Source organism: Chiloscyllium plagiosum, unplaced genomic scaffold (genome assembly GCF_037043375.1).
Source record: "Chiloscyllium plagiosum isolate Xiang-an unplaced genomic scaffold, Cpla_swu_hap1 HiC_scaffold_17, whole genome shotgun sequence".
Taxonomy (NCBI): domain Eukaryota; kingdom Metazoa; phylum Chordata; class Chondrichthyes; order Orectolobiformes; family Hemiscylliidae; genus Chiloscyllium; species Chiloscyllium plagiosum.
In genome coordinates, this window is record NW_028270155.1 from 73,437,928 (window position 1) to 73,459,095 (window position 21,168).

A 21,168-nucleotide genomic window follows, 5' to 3' on the forward strand; every position below is an offset into this window, starting at 1 on the left:
CTCTTATTCATTTACTTGCCTAGATATCTTTTAACTGTTGAACTGTATCTGCATCTACCACATACGAACATCTGTGTGGGAAAAAAACTGATCCTCCAGCCCCCTGTAAATCTTTTTCCTTTCACTTTAAATCTATATTCTATACTTTTGAACTCCCTTACCCCACGGAAAACACCTTTGTTATTAACCTTGTCTGTCTCTCATGATTTTATTCACCTTTAAAGGCTACCCCTCTACCTCCTACACTCCAGAGGTAAACAAAACTCCCAGTCTACCCAGCCTTTCTTTATAATTCAAATTCTCCAGTCCAGTAACATCCTTGTAAATCTTTGAGTTAATAGTATCATTCCCATGGCAGGAAGACCAGAATTGTATGCAGGACTCCCAAAGTGGCCTCATTCTTGCCCTGTATGGCTGCAACATGTCATCCCAACTCCTATACTCAATGCTCTGAGTAATGCAGTCAAGTGTGCCAAACACCTTCTTCACTACCCTTGTCTACCTGCATCACCACTTAGAAAGAAACTATGAACCTACACACCTAGGTCTCTCTGTACAACAGCATTCCCCAGTGCCCCACCATTAACTATGCATGTCCTGCCCCGATTTTTCAACCAAAACGTAACATGTCACATTTATCTAAATTAAACTCCATCTGCCACTCCTGAGCCCATTGGTCTAGCTGATCAAGATCCCATTGTACTCGCTGTCCACTACACCACCAAATGTGGTGTCATCCACAAACTTACTAACCATGCTTAAATTCTGCTCACCGACCTCCTCCTTCCATCATCTTCTTCTGCCTGCAAAATTAAATTTGTCTTATTGTCTAATATAATTCAAATCAATGCTTTGTAAGCATTCTGCCTTTCCAAAAATGGATCTTGAAATCACTAGAAGCCAGATTTGAATAATGTCAGTTTATTTCAGGTCAACAAGAATCCCAGATCAATGAGTTGAGTCTCTGGAACCTTCTATGGGGCACTGGGGAAGCACTTACGTCAACCTGTAAGGAGGTCACACACTTCAAAAAGGATAACATCTAAAAGAAAATAAGATGTTCATGGAGACACTCACCATTTTAGAAAAAACAAAAACTTCCAACTCTATTTGACTCTATGCCTATTAACTCCTTACTCACCGGATCCATCTCAAAGTAGACCAGTTCCCCGCCTGTCAGAGCAATCACCACCTGGCGCTGATTCACAGCACATTTCACAATTGTCTTTTTTCCAGGGGTCTTCCACTCATTGACTCTCTTATCAGCACGGATATGACGGATCCCATCTGGATACACCTAAAAATTACAAACAGAGCCAGATTTTTCTTGGACTACATTACAACACATATGTTTACTCTCAGTTTAATCTAAACCCCCAATTTATAAAAGCCTTGGGACCTAAACTGCAGTAAATTTATAATTTATACATTAAGAAATGTATTCTTAACCCTTCTACCTCCTCTGTTGGACAAACAATCACAGCAAGGTAGTTCTTGAACGTAATGGTTGCGTTCTTGCACAACCCCACATTATAGAAAAATCATGCTTTAGAAACAGCGCTTATAGTATTCAGACTTCTCAAAATAAAGGCAAACATTCCATTAGCGGTTAAACCACATAATGCTCTGTATGTCCTCCAATTATGACACAGAGCATCACACATTTCAGCAAAATACCCAAACAGCACTGTGAAGCTACAATTCCACCACGGGGTAAATCTTTCACTTTCATTAAATCTTTAGTACCCACAGCATCATGAATATAATACTTGTATAGTGAAGACTTTAGAACCAAACAAAAATTGCCACAATTTTGGGTTGTCAACCACTAGTGGTTACTTGGTTAGTCAGTGCTGGCAGAAGAGAGAGCAACAATTTGAAATGACCGATGAAGTGATCTCTCAAGAAGTTTTCTTCGTTGAGACTTCTCCTTAAAACAGCATCTTTGCACCTCCTGGTGCTATTTTCAAAGAATAACGGCCCAAATAAATTACATATTAAATGCTTCAAGAGACAAACTGTAAAACTGATTTAAAATAAAGGCAGATAAGTATGCAAAATTTAAATTGCACAAGCTATTGAAGTCATCAAGTAACTATTGTGAACTGAAATTGTGCCAGTGTTCAGGTCACAACTAACTACTAAAGACTTAGAAAAAAATGCACCGTGTACACAAGTTTTACAAATTGGTGCACCCATTACATTCAACTTATCACAGCAATAAAGGAATTCTTTCAGGAATCCAAGCAGTGCATTAACAAGATTGTCTTTACAGGCAAGAGAAGAAATTTAAATACTAAGCAGTGAGAGCTCAAATATAGCTTAATGTGGTATTTCAATGAATCAGTCAATTTCTATCCCCCTACCTGGACCAGTGCATCCTCACCAAGCAAGGAACAGGACAGTGTGGGGGTTGTACCCAGAAATCCAGAGTCTGTCACTTCCTCTACGGTCTCACCAATAGACAGTACCAGCGTGGCGTTCACGAAAGACACAATGATGTATGCATCATACTCATCTAAACACACACAAAAAAGGTGCAAAATACACTTGCAGGTTAACATTCAGTGCTGTTATAAAGTGCATTATTGGCATGAGTTTTAAAAGAGTTTAAAAGCCTTGAATGGCCATTACAGAACACAGGTTTCCATTCAGACCAAAAGTTCAAAATAGATCTCTATACAGCAATTCAGTCAATCCCATTCCTCACTCCACCCTCAGCCCTGCAAATGTATTGCCTTCAAGTACCTATCGGATTCCTTTTGAAATCATGCATGGTCTCCAATTCCACCACCCTTAAGAGAAGTGAATGCAGGTCATTACCACTTGCCGCATAAAATAAGTTCTTGCTCACTTTCCCCCAGCATCTCTTATCCAAAACGTTAAATCTGGGCCCCAGTCCTTGTATCATCAGATAACAGGAACAGCTTTTGTCTATCTTATCTAAACCTGTCACTACCTTGTTCACCTCTATCAAGTCTCCCTTCACTCTCTTTTGCTCGATAGGAGGTTTCTCTAACCTAAACTTGTAGCTAAATTCCTTTATCCCTAGAACCATTCTGGTACATCTTTGCTGCACCCTCACAAGAAACATCACATTCTTCCTTCAGTAGGATGATGATAACTGGACACATTAAGGGCCTGGTTCCATACTGTAGGAATTCTAATCTAATTTAGTTGAGGCCCACTCAGAGCTTGATAAAAGATCAACATAAATTTTGCAATCCAAGGTTCAATAATGCCTTCTCACTTTCAAAGCTCTATACTCATGAGACCTCAGGTCTTTGCCCCCCATGTATACATTTACAACTGTGCCATTAACTCTATTACCACTTCCTATCTCTTCTGCTAAAATTCATCACCTCACATTACCATGTATGAAATTACATGTCATTTGTCTGCCAATTCTGCTATCTATCTATGCCCTGTTGCAACTAATTGGTATTATTCTCACTCAATGCCAGTATCATATGGGGCAGCACTGTGGCTAAGTGGTTAGCACAGCTGCTTTGCAGCACTGGGGACCCAGGTTCGATTCCAGCCTTTGGTGACAGTCTTGTGTGGAGTTGCATTCTCCCAGTGTCTGTGCGGGTTTGCTCCAGTTTCCTCCCACAACCCAAAGATGTGTGGGTTAGGTGATCTGGCCATTCTAAATCGCCCATAGTGTTCATGGATGTGTAAGTCAGGTGCGTTAGTCACGGGTAAATGTAGAGTAATAGGGAATGGGTTTGGGTGGGATACTGTTCAGAGGATCGGGGTGGACCTTTTGGGCCAAAGGGCCTGTTTCCACACTGTAGGGATTCTATGATAAAATTTGGTTTCAAAGACAGACCTTGAAAGATATCTGGTATCTTAAAATCAAAGTTAAAAGCAGTAGCACTGACACAAGAAACACAACAGTCTGCCTCCTTTCTAGTTTGAAAAATAACCATTTATTTCAATTTGCCAATTATTTTAAACCCACGATGACACATACCCCTTCGATTCTACGAGCCTCAATTTTATTAACCAGTTTTCACATTGTTTGTTTGAATGTAACCAAGTGATCAACTCCCTTGGACATTCTCACCAAAACATTTCAGTAAATTTGTCAAATACAATCTGGCTTTTACAAATTAACTCAATAACTGTTTTTAAGTCCCCATTTATTGTGTCTAAAACTGTACCCACCACTGACAGTAAACTGACATGCCAGAAGTTACAAAGCATAGCCGTAAGCCTTTTTTTTGCCCCAGTGAACACTTGCTACTCTCCAATCCTCTGGGACTTCCCTCCCATGTAAGGTGCTCTGGGAAATTACATTAAGTCCTCCCAACTAAACCCACATCTAGTTGTTAATGCAACTTGGGATACAAACCCTCTGTATCAATTGAATTCTTAAGAACACCCAGCCCTTCCAGTACCCCCGTCTATAAATTTCACATTTAATCTTTAATTCCCCTAATATCCATCCAACAAAAGCAACTTTAACAGAAACCATCATAATTAGAGACTCGCAAGCAAAGGGCTAGTACTGAAAAGTTTCTGACTCAAGACCAGGAAGTATTTTCACACCTAACAAATTGACCCTTCAACTGACAATTAAACTAAGAGATTCCTACAGTGATCACCCTACAGATTAAAGCCTCACTGATCTGAAGCTTCCAACTAAACCTGTACTAAATTTTGCGATTCCTTGTTCCTTCTTGGGAAATTCCGCAAAATCTATATTTTACATCTCACACCATCTCATAATTAGCATGCATGTTTTTACATATCCAAAAAGTGTCCTCACATAACTAATGCACTGCCCTTTACCAATGTGTCCAAAAAACCCCCAATAACGGAAACAAATTCCCCAGACCGAATTCGAACAAATATCCTGTTGTATATATGAACATTAAAACACATAAGCCTGCCCATCACTCCTCTCTTCAAATTTAAGTGTTGTCACTAAAGATTTCAAATGTAATTATTGTCAAAATGAATGCACACTCCAACTTAAACCCTAGTCACAGAATAAATCCTCCTTTTCTAAACTTTATTCATATCTGGAATAGGCAGCATATTAAGTTAAAGTTCTGGTGGTTCCAAGTGGTGGTTGCAATTTGTGATGATGAAAACATTCACAAGAACTGAAGATTGCATCATCACAGGGCAGATTTTTCTATCTTAATATAATAAACTATATAAGCCTAATGACAACACATGTACTCTTCAATGCTGATTCTTGTAATATTCTACAGTTGGGGTGGAAGGGGTATATCACAATTTTCCAGTCAACATCCTTTTGTGTAGAATATCTGCATCAGTAGTACTTTGCTTCACGTAATCACTGGTTAGGACTGTTCTTTACAATGTCTGCCCTAAACCAGTATCCAAGAGGCCCTACCAGCAGGTACGCACCTAGAGTGAGTAGCACCTTCCCCGGCCACCTGTGGGAGAGAAACAGAGGCTTGGTATTGGTAGAGATTAAGCCACCACATACCAGCCTTGGTTAGTACTGCTCTTTCAAGATTGAGGACAACCAGGGTATAAACTGCAATAAATATATCATTCAGGCTAGACAAAAGCTGTATTGCCATACCCACTCATCAAGCCAGCATAGGAAAGTATCCCAGGCTAAATCAATACTAGCAAAGTAACCACTTTCTTATAATTATGAGCAACCCACCACCCAATCTAGTACGTAGGACATTGCAGTTCAGCATCATTTTCTCAAGGGCAATTACTGATGGCTAACAAATACACTCATATGCCATATTCTTATTCTTTCATGGGAGTCTAAAGTGGACAATAAAACGATACTCAATAAGAAACATGCATAAAGAGCACATTCATATCCAATTTGAAAAGTGATTTCTCATTACCAGGTCATCACTACAGCTTTTCCATTGAGGTAATATCGGTTAGCATTAGGATTACTGTAGGACATTTAGCGCGCTCCCAACTAAATCCTAGCAAATTTACGTGTATTGCAAAAATATTCTTCTACCGAATACTTTCTCACTATTTCTGGATTATGGTATGGAATCAGTGATTATCAATTATTCTAATTTGTAAATTATAACCAGAGCCACTCATTTTCACAGGGGCCACAACTTCCATAAGGTTTGATCATTTACAGGATGTGCCCAGCCCAATAAATCATTATTGCAGTTTTCACATTTGTACATCATTCACAAACTATAAGAAACACAATAAAAGAAACTACAACAATTTGCACTCAGTTGCCTAATCTCAGTCGAGATAACTGTAGAGAATACAGCCACCTGGTGAAATTTACTGGGCCAGTAAGAAATTCTTTTAATAATCACTCACTCTCGCCCCACATAGTGGCAGATGCAAAAAAGTGCAAGTGCATAAACATAGGAGGATCATGTCAGTACCACAATACCATACTGCGCACTACTGTTGATAACTATCTAACTGGCACACGAATAAAGGCCATTTGGCAATAATGGAGTACTGTCAGTTCCTGAGGAACTGAACCAAACTCTAATTGGAGACAGCACAATGAAGAAAGAGGTGAGAAAAACGTGGGGGAGAAAACCCCACTGAAATCAAGATCAATGCAAACTTTAACGAGTGGAAATGAATACATTTAAATAAAAAAATTATTTTAATAAGTAATTCATTATCCCCTTCAAAAGTGCAAGACTTTCGATGGAAGAGAATCTGACTTGAAATGTGTTTTGGTGTCAGATCAACATTACTTGGGTTAATCCACCCATAAATTTCAAAAATGTAACAGCCCATATGTTTTTGACATCTACGGATTTGAACTGTATTGCAGTTTAGAAGTGTTTAATTCTTCAGTTCTCAATCAATTTTGGAACCAGGTCATGGCTATCAAAATATGCAATCTGAGGTAATGCAAGCTAGTAAAAGAACAGTAAACAGTGAACAATCCTTCATACATGCAAGCTGCTTTCTCTACTTTTCAGCTGTTTCTGTGCTTATTTTATGTACATTTTATTTAGATTGCTGTACATGGTTTTACTTAAATAAGAATAAAATATTAAAATTTAAAAACTAAACCTGCAATACCTATGGATTGTGGTTCAATGAGTTAAACAGAGTTCACACTCAATGATGCAACATGGCAATTTGCGAGAGCAGATTTACTGCTTTCTTCAAAAAAATGTTCAGAGCAATTACATGAATTTTATCTAGTACAATGCATTTGTTGGACATGATTTGGAGATGCCGGTGTTGGACTGGGGTGTACAAAGATAAAAATCACACAACACCAGGTTATAGTCCAACAGGTTTAATTGGAAGCACACTAGCTTTCTGAGCGACACAACAATCACCTGATGAAGGAGCGTCGCTCCAAAAGCTAGTGTGTTTCCAATTAAACCTGTTGGACTATAACCTGGTGTTGTGTGATTTTTAACCTTGTTGGACATGACTGTGTGAACATTTCTTAATGTGGCCAAAAGAATTTCTGCTCTATGCATTACTCAGGTCATACCTTCCACATGTCTTCTCACAGTCCATACAGCATTTGGGTTACCGGGCAGCTCTGAAACAGCCATTTCTGATACCTGTCAATGAGGGTTTGGGGAGAAAAATCAGCATGAGTCCTCCATCTTACTGCAAAACAAAAAACTGCAGATGCTGGAAATAAAACAAAAACAGAACTTGCTGCAGAAACTCACCAGTCTGGCCACATCTGTGGAGAGAAAGCAGTGTTAACAGAGTCCAGTGACCCATCTTCAGTATTCTGGGCTTGAAATGTTAACTCTGCTTTCTTTCCACAGTGCTGCCAGACCTGTTGAGTTTCTGCAGCAAGTTGTTTTTCATCAATTTCAGTGCCTGCTTCAAAGGAGGGTTCAAACAACATTTACTGGTTAAAAAGAGGTCCAATATGACAAAATGGAGCATATAACTGGGAAATGGAGATTTGGTTTCCCCAACACAGTTGACAAATTACATTTTTTGGAAATCTCATGGTCTGCTGAATCAGAGATTCTAAAATATTCCCCATATATTTTTCGGAGAAGAGACATGAATCACATCATTTAATCAGCAGCATCTGGAGCCTTTCCTTACTAGATAGAACATAGAAGAATACAGCGCAGTACAGGCCCTTTGGCCCTCGATGTTGCGCCGATCCAAGCCCACCTAACCTATACTAACCCACTATCCTCCATATACCTATCCAATGCCCGCTTAAATGCCCATAAAGAGGGAGAGTCCACCACTGCTACTGGCAGGGCATTCCATGAACTTACGACTCGCTGAGTGAAGAACCTACCCCTAACTTCAGTCCTATATCTACCCCCCCTTAATTTAAAGCTATGCCCCCTTGTAATACCCGACTCCATACGCGGGAAAAGGTTCACACTGTCAACCCTATCTAACCCCCTAATCATCTTGTACACCTCAATCAAGTCATCCCTAAACCTTCTTTTCTCTAATGAAAACAGCCCCAAGTGTCTCAGTCTTTCCTCATACGATCTTCCTTCCATACCAGGCAACATCCTGGTAAACCTCCTCTGCACCCGTTCCAGTGCCTCCACATCCTTCCTATAGTATGGCGACCAAAACTGCACACAATATTCCAGATGCGGCCGCACCAGAGTCTTATACAACTGCATCATGACCTCAGGACTCCGGAACTCAATTCCTCTACCAATAAAAGCCAGTACGCCATATGCCTTCCTCACCGCACTATTTAACTGGGTGGCAACTTCCAGAGATACACAGGTCGCAGAGCTGTCATTTGGAATAGAAACCTTAATCAACTTTTCTTCACTGTCCCTCCCCTGTAGCTTATTGCAGCTCCTTAACTGAGATAAGTGAACCAAACAGCACAGATGAAACCTGGGACCTTAAAGTCAGAATGATTCAAATACAGGATGTTTCTATCAATGTATGAATAGTGGCTCCTTAAAAGATAGTCACTGGCCTCCTACAAAAAATAATTTCATACACATCATACCTCAAGACCATGCCTCAAGACTCTCAATGACGACCGCGGCCCTCTCCCACAGGCAACATATAGCTGAGGTGTGTCTTCATTAGCCAGATCAGCAATCTGCAGATGAAAATATAAGCAACAGCGAAACATTGGTGGCAAACATAACTGGCATGACAACTTCAGGACAGCTGACTAAGAAAATAAGACTTTCCTCAAATACTTTTCAGAAAAGCAACATGAATTCACATTAATTTAGTCAGCGTATACACAATGGTCATTGGCTGTATCAATAGAAACAACTAAACACTCAAACCTACAGACTCCATATAATTAGTTGGTGAAATAAACATTGTTCAGCTCCACTAAAGAATCTGGAATTATGTTTTCATACCTGGCATGTTAAAATTGGTGAAAGGCTGTCCAACTCATCCACCAATACCAGATTCTTGAGAGGTCGTGGCTGAAAGAAAAATGTATCTCCCTCCTCTAAGGGCATTGCTGAAGAGAACTCTGGTTCATCATCATCATCTCCGAGATGTGCAATCTGATAAAGGTAACTGGAATATAAAACAGACATGACTTAGCTTTCTGAAGACTAACATATTCTTTTATTAAAAAAAAACAATTATTATTTACACTAACTGCACATCAGTTGATCAGGCCAACATCAAGCCACTGATAATTCCACTACAACATCCCAAGATATGCTTTACATATACTGTAGAACCTGTTTTGAGAATTAATAGAATATGACAACCTGATTTCTTAACAAAAAACAATACTATCCAAGCCACTGACACAAATGTTATTAAAATAAGCTAGCAAATCAAGTGGCAGCGTGCACTGGTCAAGAGTGAAAATTGCAGAAAGTGAACACAAAAATATATTGAAGAGATTAAAAATGATGTGTTGTACACTTTAAATTGCTTGCAGACAAAGGAGTTTTATAGACAGTGGGACAAAAGTAATACTGCTATTGTGATTAGTAATCAAATGTAGAAGGACTAAGTAAAATAAAAATTGGATGCTGCGTCAACAGAAAGCACAAGACTGGGATTGATGAATTGGTGTTTAGGAAGGGTGTTGAAAGATACAGTGTAAAGGTAAGCAAATGGAAGTGAAGCATCAGTGAAGCATATATGTTCGAGTGGCGAACAGACTGGAAGAAGTGAACAAGATACTCTTCTTGGTAACACACAAAAGTAATAGCCACAAACTATTAATCGTAAAGATGCTCCTAAGTAAATGTCAGAAGGCTACTTTAAGGAAAAAAATACTAGACAGTGAGTTATAACAATCATAAATGCACAGCCTGGCAGGACGGTGGAAGCAAATTCAGTAATAACTCAAATAAAATGAAACTCAACATATTTGAACTGGAAACATTTACGAAGTTAAGGGACATGGTGACAATGTGAGGCTAACCGGATAGCTCTTTCAAAGATGGAACATAAGCACAATGACCCAAAAGGTCCATCCCACATTTGCACTGTATCATTTAATGCTGGGAATACATTTATAAGCCACAAAGCTAACTTCTTTAGTCACTGCATCAAAACAGACTGCTGTACTGGCTAAGGCCCAAAGATCTCATGATCAAATCTCAGGCCACTTGCTCTACTTTATGCACAATACAAATTGATGGGAAGCTGGCTTAACCTTTAAGAGCGCACCTCAAGGCTCCTTAATATACAATGAAGTCCAAATGACTTGTGAAATCGACAGACAGTCTCCACAGAATGTGAACAGTCAGCTGCTTTCATTAGCCAGTAACAGAGCACCACTGTCAAATATCTTCAAGTAACTACTTAGTCATCATTTTGGCCATAAGATGCAGGAGACAGACGTACGAAATACAAACAAAATAGCTATTTAATCCCAGCAAAATCTAATGTGATCAACAGTAAAACAGTCCACACTCACTGATTGCCAAATTCTGATGCAACAAAGAGGAACCCAGTCTTCAGTACACACATGGCAGTTGACACAGGGACAGTGTCAAAATACTTCAACCTGATTTCAGTCACCTGCAAATATACAAACAAACATTTTATAAAACAAGACATCAATTATAAAAGACAGGAAAGGGAGGATCGTGGAAGAGAGTGAAAATTATAATTAGACAATTTCCAAACGCTCTCTCAACAGTGTGAGGTCCAAAGAAAACCTACCTAATATCTGAGCAATATTTCAAGTCTTTATAGAACAACTTTTCAAACAGGTTTTCAGTAAAAAAAACAGAAATAAGGCTGTAAGATTACCAAGATTGAAAGTACGCATCATTCCTTTCAAGAAACATGTACTGACAAAAGCTTACTCATTTTTGTAATTCATGAACAATGAGAAGTCACCAACTTATATTTCCAAAAGAAATGCCAATTTGCAGCAAACAGCAGTTTGTTTTCTAACCAAATGTCATTAGCTTGATCCTTTTCTGATTAGCTGGCATGAGAACAAGTTTTGGGCCCCTTATCTAAGGAAGAATGTGTTGACCTTGGAGGGGCTCAGAGATTTACAAGAATGATCCCAGGGATGAAGGGCTTTTCATATGAGGAGTGGTTAAGGACTCTGCGTCTGTAATTGATGGGAGTTTAGAAGGATGATGAGGGGAAATCTGGTTGAAAATTACAGAATACAGAGAGGCCTGGATACAGTGGACTGCGGAGAAGATGTTTCCACTAATGGGAGAGACTAGGTGCAGAGAAGACGCGATGCCGAATGGCCTAGTTCTGCTCCAACACCACTAAAACTGGTCAGTACACATTCAAGACCTTAACTGTGTTATTGAAATGGGAAAAGACATAGTAGTTTAGTTATCCATAATGTGTTACACACCAAGAAGAAAACATAAAACAGTTCGCAAATTAATTTGCCTGCAAAACTTTTGATTATAATTGGTGAGTCACCAAACTGGGATTTCTAACCTGCAGTCCTCCTTACCATGTCCTCATCTGTTTCCAGTGTAATTTTGAAGATGTCGCCTTGTTCAGTCTGTGCCAGGAAGAAGAACATGGATTTTGTTTTATGTGTAGCAGAGCAGACAAAAATCATTCCTCGTTCAGGATCATCCAGGTCATTCTGGAAGAGAAAATGCCTGTATTTGTGTAATGCATTTTGCTACAGGACACAGATACAAGTCGAAAACAAAACATGCCCCCATGCATGTGCTTCCATTAGGGATCACTACATAGTGGCTGAAAATGTGTTGCTGGAGAAGCGCAGCAGGTCAGGCAGCATCCAGGGAACAGGAGAATCGACGTTTCGGGCATAAGCCCTTCTTCAGGGCTTATGCCCAAAACGTCGATTCTCCTGTTCCCTGGATGCTGCGCTTCTCCAGCAACACATTTTCAGCTCTGATCTCCAGCATCTGCAGACCTCACTTTCTCCCCATCACTACATAGTGATCAAGTATAGAAAACCCAGGTAATTTTAAACCTCCAAGCTCAGGGAACTGGAAGCTAAATGAAACTGACTGGGGGACTGAACCTTGCAATTTTATAGTTTGCTTGGGGAATATTTAGGAAAATGGAAGAAGTTAAAAATACTAAAAATCTAAACTATATTAACATGATATTTAGCCACTGCCTCCCTCAACAAGGATTATGGATTAGATGGTGCTGGAAAAGCACAGCAGTTCAGGCAGCATGCGAGGAGCAGGAAATTCGACGTTTTGGGCAAAAGCTCTTTATCAGGAATAGAGGCAGAGTGCCTGCAGGGTGGATCAATGCAATGTTTTCTGACCAGCAGTCCCCCTTGGTCCTTTGCCAAAAATACCATCTGTCCATTAACCTCACCTACAGGTGGAAAAGCTTTGGGCACAAATGTCAAATTGAAACAAGTGATTATTGTTCAGTAAGCTCGGAAATGCTCAACCCACTCTCAGAATACGAGAACAGTTACAGACAATACAAATTATTTTGGGATCATCAGCTCATTTTCAATATTTGAGTAATATTGAAATATCGAAGTCTTAAGTAGGTGTTATATTTCTGCCTATCGACGTACTGCAAGATTGCATTAAGTTAATAAACCTCTTACCCTCCTCCTGGGGATGGGGCATCGGATGTCTGGCTGGTCTCCAAAGTTTTTATAAGTGATATAGTTTTCGGAACAGATTAGTACACCACTCGGCCCATCTGAGCCTCCTGGAACTGAAGTAGAGAAAGATTTCAACTTCAATATTTCTAATCAAGGATAGAATCATAGAGATGTACAGCATGGAAACAGACCCTTCGGTCCAACCCGTCCATGCCGACCAGATATCCCAACCCAATCCAATCCTACCTGCCAAGTCTGAAAAACAATCCTCCACTACCACCCTCTGTCTTCTACCTTTGAGTCAGTTCTGTATCCAAATGGCTAGTTTTCCCTGTGTTCCATGAGATCTAACCTTGCTAATCAGTCTCCCATGGGGAACCGGAGTCCTCTTTTCCAATTTTAAAATATGCATAAGGAGGTTTTGCTTTCTCAAGTTGCCACCATTTATTTAAATAAATAAATAAATTTAAGAGAAATGGACAACATAGAAACATGGGAGAAACACACAGCAGCCCCTTCAGTATCCAAAAGGACAGGTTAGCACATTGAGCACTGACCATGGGTCAGAGTTGCTCAGTTACCTTGTCCGAAACACAATTTTTTATGAATGCCCTTATGCCATTAAGTCAATCGTTTCCTTATATTTTCCATTTTTAAATTTTTAAGTTGAATATAACTTTGAGCTGAACCATATTGTTCTCACTTTGAATTAACCTGTGAATACTGATTAACACATGAAAACCTGGTAGCAAGGAGCAACTAATCCCAAAATCTCAAAATAGTTGACAAAAACAGTCTGTGATCTGCAATCGTTCAATTCTATTTCTGAACTTCATTTCCTAAAGATTTATACATCTCCATGACATTTCAGCGTGGCCAAGATACTGCCTTTTTATTAAACAACTGAGGGGATGGGGAGGCCACTGTGGCAATGGTTAGCACTGCTGCCTCACAGCACCATTTCAATTCCAACCTTGGGTGACTGTCTGCGTGGAGTTTGCACATTCTCCCCGGGTCTGCATGGGTTTCCTCTGGGTATTCCGGTTTTCTCCCACAGTCCAAAGATATGCAGGTTTGGTGGGTTAGTCACTGGTAATATATGGTTACAGGGGTAGGGTAGTTGGGGTGGGTCTGGGTGGGATGCTCTTCAGAGGGTTGGTGTGGACTCAATGGTCTGCTCCCACACTGAAGGGATTCCACAAGTAATGAATGACTTGCAAATGAATATGGAAATTTAATGTCAATGTTATAAATGTTGAGGAGCTAAATGGGGAAATGTAGCTTTGCCACTGTTCACGAACACTGAATCAACTGTTTAAATCTGAGAAGCGACCGGGTTAAGATAGCTTTGTGTCAATGCGATGGAAAAACATGACCTGCTGAACGCTCTGACTTTTCCAGTTTCAGAAAGTATTCTGGAGTGATGGCTTTGAGTGTGTAGAAGTGCGCGTCAGTTATTTTGACAACAACTTCTATTATTGACTTACCTTTGTTGTCCTATAACAATTTAAATTCCACGGCCTTTAGGAAATTAATGCTTTCCTTGTGGGTCAAATGGAGTTTATAAATATTTAATCTTATTGCCAAATTTTCCTCATTTTGCTTCCATACAAGAGCAAATGCACTATACATCAACATAAATACAGAAGCTAATTTTTCTGCCTGACTGCATCACAAAATAAAGGAGGTAATGAGAAGGAACAGGTAACTTTTGAGAGGAGTCATTGTAAACTAAAAACATTTTAAATCCTAACTCCAGTCTGTATTTCACCAAGAGTGGACTCGTAAACCATATACCTGTAATTAGGAAGTTGCCATGCTCCTCCAGAGGTTCACTGTACTTTCTCACAACATGGTTCAGACCCAGATCCAACTCGTAGAATGTCAATGTCTGTTGAGTGTTAGCAGCTGCTTCACCAGTAGGATCACTGTCTGCCTCCTACAAATAGAAGGAAACGGTCAAGCATGAAATGGAGGCTCAAAAGTAATGCTTAATTCACTTTTGATTTTCATAATCTTAATACTGAAAATACAAAGAATACTTTCTCATTGCAACTATTAACCGACTGAAATCCGAACATTACTGGAATACTACCATCGAGGCAAGATATACTTGCCTCCTCTGTTAGAGAAAGATACAGTGGCCATCTTTTACCTTTGCATGTACTTTAACAAGCTGAAATGCACACACAGACATTCTCCACCCTACGGTGGTTACTAGGCAGCTATCAGGAATGGACAAATCAAATTAGAAATGTTTTCAGCAACGACATCAACACGGGGGTCCTCAGTAAATGATTTTGTATCTGCAACCATCTTGAATTTCCTTAATGGCAAGGTTAGCAAAAAAAAAACACTCATGTGACAAATGGTTAGTATCTTGAATACGTTGCCTGAGTGTCTGATGCAAACAGTTCATTGGAGGGATTCAAAAGCTATCTACTTTCAACTAACAATGTAAAGTTGCTCATTTTCTGAATCCTGAGGTACATAGGGATTGCACATGAATCACATTTAAAAAATCAACAAGCAAGTTATTAAGACAATTAATGAGATGCTATCCTTTATTAAAAGAGGAACTGAACATAATATTCTTTCTTTTATGCTTCAGTTATATACAGCATTTAAGGCTCATCATTATACGATTCAGATAATAAAAAAAAATTATGTTGTTGACTTGGGGAACATTCTGCCTCAGATGATGGAGGTAGGGAGAGGCTACATTTCTTTGCCGAACAAGAATCTAAGGCTTTGGGATCGATGGAAGTGTGGAATTCAAACATACATAAACTAGCCATGATCTAACTGAATGGCAGAGCAGGCTCAAGATACTGAATGTGCAGTGCCACAGGGAGAACAGTGTGTAGTATTACAGGAGTGGAAAGTGAGAGAATGACAGCAAGTCCACAGCTCCTACAGAGATCTGGTGCTGACACAATGGGTTGAATGGCTTCCATCTATGCTGTATTAATTCTGCATCTGGCTATTTTTAATTTGCCTTCACCTTTTGTGCACAGTTGACCACAATATCCTACTCCATCATGCTGCTGGATGGGAGAACTTTGCTTGATTTCATTCTTATAAGTCATCAGTAGTCTCTTCCCACTCCATTGCCCCAACAGTGATCTGAAGATTCTTGTCCCTATCCAATTTCACATTCACAGCACTTTTTAGAAGTAATTGATCTGGGACAAAACTACCAATTATTTAAACAAATATGCATTAGCCTTAACAGTGCAATAGTTACCATTCAGCCTAGCTCTCTGTAGAGAAATCCAAACAGCCCCCCATCCCAATAAACTTATAGTTTACATCCATTAAATGCCCATCCAATTTCCTTTTAAAATGGTCATCCTCACATTCACCACACGCATAAGCAGTGAGTTGCTTAACCAGGACCCAGAGTGGGTTAGCAAGCACAAGGCTGAAGGGGAACAGGACTAGTTTATCAATGAAGATGAATCGTAGAGTTTTAGCTTATAAATTCCAAATTATAGTTGCAGAGAATAGGAGGAAGGCTCAAAGCAACTTGGAATTGGCAAGTCTAGAAATGACAAAGACAGACGATGGTTTCAATGGCAGATGAAATAATGTAAGGGCAGAGTCAAGCAATATATTGGACGGAATCAGGCAGTGTTGTTGATGGGGGCAAATGTGGATGGAAGCTCATCTTGAAGCCAATTTTGTTTCTAATGCTGTAAACAGACTGGTTTGACATTTTCCAGTTATCAGGTAAAGGGATTGAGTCAATTTCTAGAGAATAGTTTGTAGTTGGGACTAAAGACTTTAATTCAGAATTCTAATGCTTAATTGGAGTAATATTCTGCCATTCAGTTCTTAATGCCAAAAAAAGTAGCCTGATTATTTTGAAGCACTATATGAATGCAAGATATTACACAATTTTATAATGTTTACACTGGGGATAAAGAGCTAGTTTTCATCTATTCTTTAAAGGGCTATGACCATTGTTGAAAAAACCCCAGCATTGCTGTATCCCTAAACACCCTTCAACAGAATGGCTTGCTAGTATATTACAGATCAAAGCTGAAAGACAATCACAATGTTGTGGGTCTGAGGTCACCCTCAGGCCAGACCAGGTGAAGGATGGTAGATTTCCTTCACTAAAGGACCTTTGTAAATCAAACGAGTTATTCATTAAAACTGACCTTTTTATGGTTCCATTACTGAGATTAGTTGTCTTCAGAATCAAAAAATACATGGATTTGAAGTTACATTGCAATGGTTAATCAAAACAGTATTTTATTTCCATGTAACACAGCACTGTTAATCATCCTGCACAGAAACTGGACAGTGCCCCTGAAAACGTATTCAGCTTTGCTTTCAAGTTTGCCCTCCAGATAATTTAAGGCTGCAAAATCTTAGCTAAGCATATTATATAAGTGCTGGCCATAATTAATGTGAGTAAAAGGTAATAGTGGCCAGGAAACATTTTTTTTACTTCTCATCGCATCATGCAGAGAATGTTTCACTGTTGTAGGAACATCTGACGCAGTAAATTCGGGCAAAATTACAATATACTCATCACAAACACCATAATCCACCAACAAGAACAGCTAGTATTTATACAACAGCTTTGACAGAGAAACATGTCAAGCAAGTGGAAAGCTCATGGACTGCTGAATCAGAGAACTAAAACTTTCCCCAAATATTTTTCGGAGAAGAGACATGATTCACATCATTTTATCAGCAGTAAAACCAAACTTGATCCTTTCCTCACTAGGCACCCCTACACAGGGCACAGCAGAGATCAATTAACTGCTATCAGGAGTAGAAACCTTGACCAAATGAGTATAGAGAGTTAAAGGTTTGGTTGAGAGTTAGAGGAAGCGGGTAATCTTAATTCAATTAAAGTACTGACATAATCAGAGAGTTGGTGCTGTTGGAATCTGCTAATTGCATTAGATTAAAAACTACAAGCAATAGCTTCTTGAGCAAAAATACCCAATTTGATGATGAAACAAACTATTAACCTGAGGTTCAATTTAAGTTTATTGTGAGATAGCTCAACCAGGACCATTCATTTGTGACAATGCCTCAGACTCTTGGTCCGAAGAACTCCAAAACAGTTTCATCACCTGACATTAGATGTTTCTAGTATATTTAAAGCTCATTTTAGAGTGTTACACGAGCGACATCCAATTACACAAATACTCCAAACCTAGGAATTTACCTCATAGTCCATCTCAAGACAAGCAAACATAGGATTTTCAAACCCCACGTCCACACCAACGACATGATACACCAACGTATTTGCTTTGTGCGCTTCTAGAGGGGAGGAGATGGTGAGGCGAGCAGCAGCATCCCTGTTCAGAATGTAGACCAACTTTTGCTTCTCAATAGCACCTGAAACAAATCATGACAGATGTGGCACCAGAGTGCACAATAGATTAGATTAGATTAGATTAGATTAGATTAGATTCCGTACAGTGTGGAAACAGACCCTTCGGCCCAACAAGTCCACACCGACCCACACACACCCAGACCCAATTCCCTAATGCACGTAACACATTATGGGCAATTTAACATGGCCGATTCACCTGAGCTGCACATCTTTGGACTGTGGGAAGAAACCGGAGCACCCAGAGGAAACCCATGTAGACATGGAGAGACTCCACACAGACAGTCACCTAAGGCTGGAATCAAACCTGGGACCACTGAGCCACCATGCCACCCCAATACAATAGCTTCACAAAGGGAAGGCTGAGCTACATGTACTGTATCTATTCTATACCATTACACACTGTAGTCCATCTCATTAATCAAGCAATTGACTTGCAGTGTGTCGGTGAAATTTCATTTTTTGTAAATAATGATGATTGCAAATAAAAGTTAGAGTCAACTAGCACAAATACTGGGTTACATTGGGCATAAGAGACAATAAAGCAGCAACTTAAGAGTAGTAACATACGATGTAGAAGACGACACCTGTGGAGTCTGATGGTTTGGGAACAGTTGGGGTAAAAGAATGCAGATGTATGTTTGAGGAAATGTCATATGCGCCAGTTACGTACTATGAGCTGTGTGTATTTGTGGCTGCTGCTCCACTATTTTGTCACTTGGTCAAATGTTCAACTGGATTTAAAGATTGTGTAAGCACAATTGATGCTGATCCATCCTGGGATTCTCTCATGTTCTCTGGCCATAGCAAGTAGTCGAATTGGGGTAGTACTGGACAGGAGTGGCACTACGAGGATGGTGGTAGGTAGTTAATCAGGCAAGTTTGGAATGATAGTGAGAGAAAACTCACTAGATCTTGCACAGAGAAACTTTTCATGAAACTCAACAGAACAGATCATATTAAGATTCAGTTTTATATATCCAATGCATGCGTAGAGACTGAAGGAAATGAATTAACCAGCATTAACATATTGTTCTGTGTTAAAAATAAATTATTAATTCAATGTATATCAGGTAATTATGTAACTTGCAACTGCCAATGATAAACCAACAAACGTTTGAGATATATGAGAAAGGGGATATTTGGAGTACACTAGCTGACTTGCTCATTACAATCATATGACCTATCCGTGTTGTATGTGCCTTTGTGTAAAAGCAATGAAAGCCATTAAACACACCACTCTGAACAATGACCACTTTGCAGAACACCTCCATTCAGTCCATAAGTATGATGTTGAGTTCAGGAAGAGAAATCAGAGTTAACATTTTGGGTCTTTCTGGTGACACTTTCTCTGAACTGATGGCAGCTTGGAAAATGTTGATTTACTTGCAGAAGATGGTGGAGGGTGGGTAAGGACTAAATGATACGTTTGGGATGGAGCCCAAAAAGAGAGAAGACAGTTGAACAAAGGAGTGGATAATGATCTTGCTGACAGAGTGATTGGCTGTTAATGGAGACTGTTGGTAGCTAACAACAGGTACTGTGCAATGGCAGACTATGTGATAACAAGGCTGATGTGTGGGGGTGGGTCATGAGGAAATAGGGAGAGCTCAGGCCCTAAAAGTATTGAGCTCTATATCAAGTCTGGAGAGCTGCAGGGTCCCCAAGCATAAAATGAGGTGTCCTTCTTCAGTTTGTGCTGAATTTTGCTGGAACGCTGCAGCAAGCCTGACACAGAGATGTTGGCAAGTAAGAGGGTGGTATGTTAACGTGGCAGGCAACTGGAAGTTCATGGTTTTATTTTTGCAGGCTGAATATCAATGCTCTGCGAAACACAGTCTCCCAGTCTATGCTTCATTCCCCCAATGTAGAGGAGACCACATTGTGATCAGCCAATGCAGTAGACTAGACTGTGTGAAGTGCAGGTAAAGTGCTGCTTCACCTGGAAAGTGTGTTTGGGCCCTTGAATGCTGAGGAGGGAGGAGGTAAATGGGCAAGTGTTACACATGTGGCAAGTGCAGGAGAAGGTGCCGTGGGGCTGTGAGAGGTGGTGTTGGGAGTGAAAGAAGCATGGACCAGGGCGTCCCGGAGGTGGCATCTTGCTGGATGCGGATGCTGGTGGGATGGTAGGTAAGGACAAGGGAAACCCTGTTGCTGTTGTTCCAACGAGGTGAACTTCGACAAGGGTGCCTCTAAAACGTCCACATTCTTCCTCAACCAAAGACTCCCCAGCACCGTTTTTGTCAAGGTCTTCAACTAGGTCTGACACATTTCTCGTACTTCAGCTCTCACCTCGTCTTCTCTCCTGCAACAGTGATAGGTTTCCCCTTGTCCTTACCTATCAACCAACCAGCCAGCCACCATTTCCACACAGATAAAAAGACACCGAGTTTCCAGTTGCCTGCCACTTTAACACTCCACCCTATTCCCTGGCCAACATCTCGGTCTCAAGCTTGCTACAGTGTTTCAGCAAGGCCCAGTGCAAGGTGGAAGAACAACACCTCATTTTCCGTTTGGGGATCCTGCAACACTTCAACCTGAATATCGAATTCAATAATTTTAGGGGCTGAACTCTCCCATGCCATGGCAGTGCGCTCCCTCCCTATTCCATCCACCCCTGCCAGCCTGCTGCAGTGTTCCAGCATACCTTAATGCAAGCACAGTAATGAATCTATTTGCTTCCCCAAAGACATGATGGATACATACACATCTGGAACAGTTCTAAGCCACATCTGCTACAAGCTGTGGGTATCTGTTCTGCACCATTAGTCATTGCATCAAGGATTATTGATGGTGTCTTCAATGTCCCCAAATTTATCAAGATCAGGGAAGAGAAGAGAAATTGATCAGGATCAGGGAGGTG

The 21,168-nt window shown here is 40.1% G+C and overlaps 1 protein-coding gene across 2 annotated transcripts in view; it reads right to left on the reverse strand.

The window, feature by feature from the left end:
* The window catches only part of sf3b3 (splicing factor 3b, subunit 3), a 56,864-nt gene that overhangs the window by 21,375 nt on the left and 14,321 nt on the right, over window positions 1-21,168 (reverse strand). For both annotated transcript variants that reach the window (XM_087996071.1, XM_043707353.2), the window contains exons 5-14: window positions 18,138-18,310; window positions 14,744-14,885; window positions 12,947-13,059; window positions 11,849-11,986; window positions 10,832-10,935; window positions 9,300-9,465; window positions 8,930-9,025; window positions 7,457-7,529; window positions 2,367-2,518; window positions 1,142-1,297 (exon numbers count right to left, since the gene is read on the reverse strand). In XM_087996071.1, coding sequence (XP_087852197.1) covers window positions 1,142-1,297; window positions 2,367-2,518; window positions 7,457-7,529; window positions 8,930-9,025; window positions 9,300-9,465; window positions 10,832-10,935; window positions 11,849-11,986; window positions 12,947-13,059; window positions 14,744-14,885; window positions 18,138-18,310 — 1,313 coding nt within the window. The remainder of the gene's footprint in view (window positions 1-1,141; window positions 1,298-2,366; window positions 2,519-7,456; window positions 7,530-8,929; window positions 9,026-9,299; window positions 9,466-10,831; window positions 10,936-11,848; window positions 11,987-12,946; window positions 13,060-14,743; window positions 14,886-18,137; window positions 18,311-21,168) is intronic.